General features: G+C 51.9%; 1 protein-coding gene across 1 annotated transcript in view; it reads right to left on the reverse strand.

The window, feature by feature from the left end:
* Nucleotides 1-3,352, reverse strand: part of LOC113222289 (MAGUK p55 subfamily member 3-like) — a gene marked incomplete at both ends in the record, with an annotated part of 10,031 nt that extends 6,679 nt beyond the window's left edge. The window contains 3 exons of the mRNA XM_026451764.1: nucleotides 888-969; nucleotides 2,799-2,936; nucleotides 3,175-3,352. Of these exons, the coding sequence (XP_026307549.1) occupies nucleotides 888-969; nucleotides 2,799-2,936; nucleotides 3,175-3,352 (398 nt within the window). The remainder of the gene's footprint in view (nucleotides 1-887; nucleotides 970-2,798; nucleotides 2,937-3,174) is intronic.
* Nucleotides 3,353-3,622: the final 270 nt, after the last annotated feature.

A 3,622-nucleotide genomic window follows, 5' to 3' on the forward strand; every position in this document is an offset into this window, starting at 1 on the left:
CCCGGGCAACAGAGCAAGACTCCGTCTCAAAAAAAAAAAAAAAAGAGTGTAGTGGTGTAATCACAGCCCACTGCAACCTGAAACTCCTGGGCTCAATCTTCCCACCTGGGCCTCCCGAACAGCTAGGACTACAGGTGTGGGCCACCACGCATGGCCTATATTTTCTTTTTCTCTTTTTTTTTCAGACGGAGTTTTGCTCTTGTTGCCCAGGCTGGAGTGCAATGGTGTGATCTCGGCTCACCACAACCTCCACCTCCCAGGTTCAAGTGATTCTCCTGCCTTAGCCTTCCCAAGTAGCTGTGATTACAGGCATGCACCACCAATCCTGGCTAATTTTGTATTTTTAGTAGAGACGGGGGTTTCTCCGTGTGGGTCAGGCTGGTCTCGAACTCCCGACCTCAGGTGATCTGCCCACCTTGGCCTCCCAAAATGCTGGGATTATAGGTGTGAGCCACAGCGCCTGGTTTTTTTGTTTGTTTGTTTTGAGACAGAGTCTCACTCTGTTGCCTAGGCTGGAGTGCAGTGGCATGATCTCGGCTCACTGCAACCTCCACCTCCCAGGTTTGTGTGTTTAGTAGAAATGCGGTTTCGCCACGTTGGCTAGGCTGGTCTCCAACTCCTGATCTCAAGGGATCCGCCCACCTCAGCCTCCTAAAGTGCTGGGATTACAGGTGTAAGCCACCACGCCCAGATGGCCTATATTTTCTATTAAAATTTCTACTGACTTGGGAAGGAGATGAGAATTCCAGCCACAACCCCAGAAAGCAAAGCACATCCCAAACAGGTGGTCTGATAGGAGAGAGGTAAGGGGACCTATGAGCAAAGGTGGAGGGCTCTGGAACAATGGCCATGATTGGGGTGGGCCAGCTTTGCACGCCGCCACTCACCACTCCTGTCTGCTGTGCCTCCTCGCATGATCCTGGCCACCACAACAGCCCCTGAGTGCTTGTCCCGCCGGATGGTGGCACCCTGAACCCGAGACAGAACAGACAGGTTCTTAAGCAGCAGCTCCAAATCTCAGACCCCTACTCTCTGGACCCAACACAGCCTCCCCAGTCCCTCCCTCTGACAGTCCTGAGGGCAGATCAGTGGGGACCTTCTCAATGCTGAAGACAAAACAAAACCAACATCCCCCATTAGTACAGCCCCGCACTTTACAGTTTACAAGGCACAATAACGCTGCAACATTTTAGATGAGGGACTGGGGCTCAGAGAAGTTAAATATCCTCAAGGTCACCCAGCTGGTAAAGGGGAAAGCTTTTTGTGATGCCAAATCCAGTACGTTCTCCATCACATCTCTGTCATATCACAGTTCCTACCACTTGCAAAGACATTTAATAATGAGGATGATACGTGCCAGCTAATTCTCACCCTGCCTCTACCCAATCACAGGGTTACTGGGCCTTCTGCTGCTGCTGAGGGAAACCAATTATGCACCCCAGCCAGAGCTTCGGGACCAGGACTTGGCCCATGAAGCACAGCAGAGATGACACTTAGGATGAGAAAGGCACTAACGAGCCCTCGATTTCCTGCACCACAGAGGCTGGACTGCAGCAGGACAGAAGAAAGCTTCGGAGCTAAGCTCTAGGGCTGGACAGCCCTGGGTGTGAACACAGTTCTGCCATTTACAAAAAGCATATGGCCTTAGCAAGGAAATCTCTTATCCTCTTCAAGCCCGTTTCCTGTGAGATGTAGGATAGCATTTAACTCACAGTGTTGTCGCAAGGATTCCATGCAAGGCACTTAGTACACAGTAAGCACTCAACATATGTTAACCACTTATTAGTGGCTGTAACTGCAAACACATTTGTACACTTATTGTTAACATCATCTGTGCCATCTATTTGAAGTACATAAAATAATTATTGCTAGAAAGAGAGGCCATCAACTAAGAACCCCAGGACTTCTAGCCCCCCGAGACCTGAGAACTTTCCAGCATCGCTATCCATCATTTATTCAGCTCTGAAGTGCCAGCACCCAATACAGAGCCTGGATAGGAGGGCTCACAATGTGTTTGCTAAATCAATGGATGGCTGCTCCATTTTACAGGTGAGGAAACAGAGGGAGAGGAGAGATCCTCATCTGCTTGCAGAAGAGGCTCATCCGAGGTCATCTGGGGAAAGCTGGAAATAGAGAATGCCAGCTGTGGGATCTTCTGGAGCCAATCTCAATTCTCTGGGCTTCCACCACTTCTGTGCATCTCATAAACAACACTGTCCCTTTGCTCGGTAAATCAGTGCTGAACCAGGACCAAAGTGATAGCAATCTGTCTACTGGGGAGAGGAATGCCCCGTGCTTCCTCAATATTCAGAGCAGGCATTGTCACACGTTTTCTGTAAGAGGCCACACGTAAATATTTTAGGCCAGCTACACAGTCTCTGTCACAATGCCTCAACTCTGCCATCACACTATAAAGGCAGTCACAGCCTATCTGTAAGTGAATGGGCCTGGTTGTGCTCCAAAAAAGCTTTATTTTAAAAAATAGCTGTGGGCTGGGTCTGGCCCTTGGGCTGTAGTTTGTCCATTTCTGGCTTAAAGGATGATCAGGGTCACCCTATACAATTGTGCAGGTTATTTACTGCACAAAGGGGGTTGGCCACAGTTGAGAGGGGCTGTATCCTGCCCCTCTGAACTGTGTGTGCCCTGCATACAGAGGCGCCACAGGGATGAGCAGCAGCCCCGGCAAAGCTGCTGTCACTCACTCTGAAGACTTCGGGGAGGGTCTTGTCCCAGTGTTCTGGGTGGGGGTGAGAGGCAGGGGAAGAGTGGGTGAGAGAGAAGCAGGCAGCAGCACCTACCAAGGGTTCCTTGTTCTTCACCAAGCGGACGATCTTCACAGATTCCTCATCAAAATCCTCATCGATATTGTCAGACAGAGGTGGGAGAACGGGGTCAAAATTCTTCTGGGCAACTGTGTCACGTACCATGAGCACAGCCTGCCGGGAAAGCAAGAGAAAAGGAGCGCTGGCCCGCCGCTCACAGGGTCAGCAGGCCGTGGCTGGGTGGTGGTCTGGAGGGTTGCAGATGCCATGCCAGAGAGACAACTGCCCAGACACTAGTGCTGAGGATCGCTCCCTCAGAAGTCTCCACTCCTCAGCCTCACGAGGAGAGCTCCCTCCACCCCCATCCCAGGAGACACAGAGGCATGGGTGGGCAGGGGCTCTGCGCGACTACCCTCAGGTGCGGGGTGGACAGCAGCTGGAGCAGCTCCCTCTCATCACTGTGCACAGAGGCGGCCTGCAACTCCATCACCTGCAGAGAATGAGACAGGCACCACCGATGGCTAGAGGTGCCCCGACCCGCATCTGCTGGGTCCTTCCTCTTCGGGCCACTGACCCAAGGGCCCACCCAGCTGCAGCCCCCAGGGGCTGAGGGGCAGACCCTCAGCCACCCCAGGACGATGATCCCGGGAACATCACACCAGAGGTCAGGAGCAGCTCGACGGGGCCATCCTCCATGGAGCCACCATTTTAAGCCCTATGTGCTTTCTGCTTTATGTGGATCTTCTCACTGAACCCTGCAACCAACTCGATGCAGAGAGTTGGTTACTTTGCCATTTTACAGATGAGAATCTGTACTTTGCCATTTTACAGATGAGAATCCTGAGACTCAAAGAGATTAA

Source organism: Piliocolobus tephrosceles, unplaced genomic scaffold (assembly GCF_002776525.5).
Source record: "Piliocolobus tephrosceles isolate RC106 unplaced genomic scaffold, ASM277652v3 unscaffolded_30313, whole genome shotgun sequence".
Lineage (NCBI taxonomy): Eukaryota > Metazoa > Chordata > Mammalia > Primates > Cercopithecidae > Piliocolobus > Piliocolobus tephrosceles.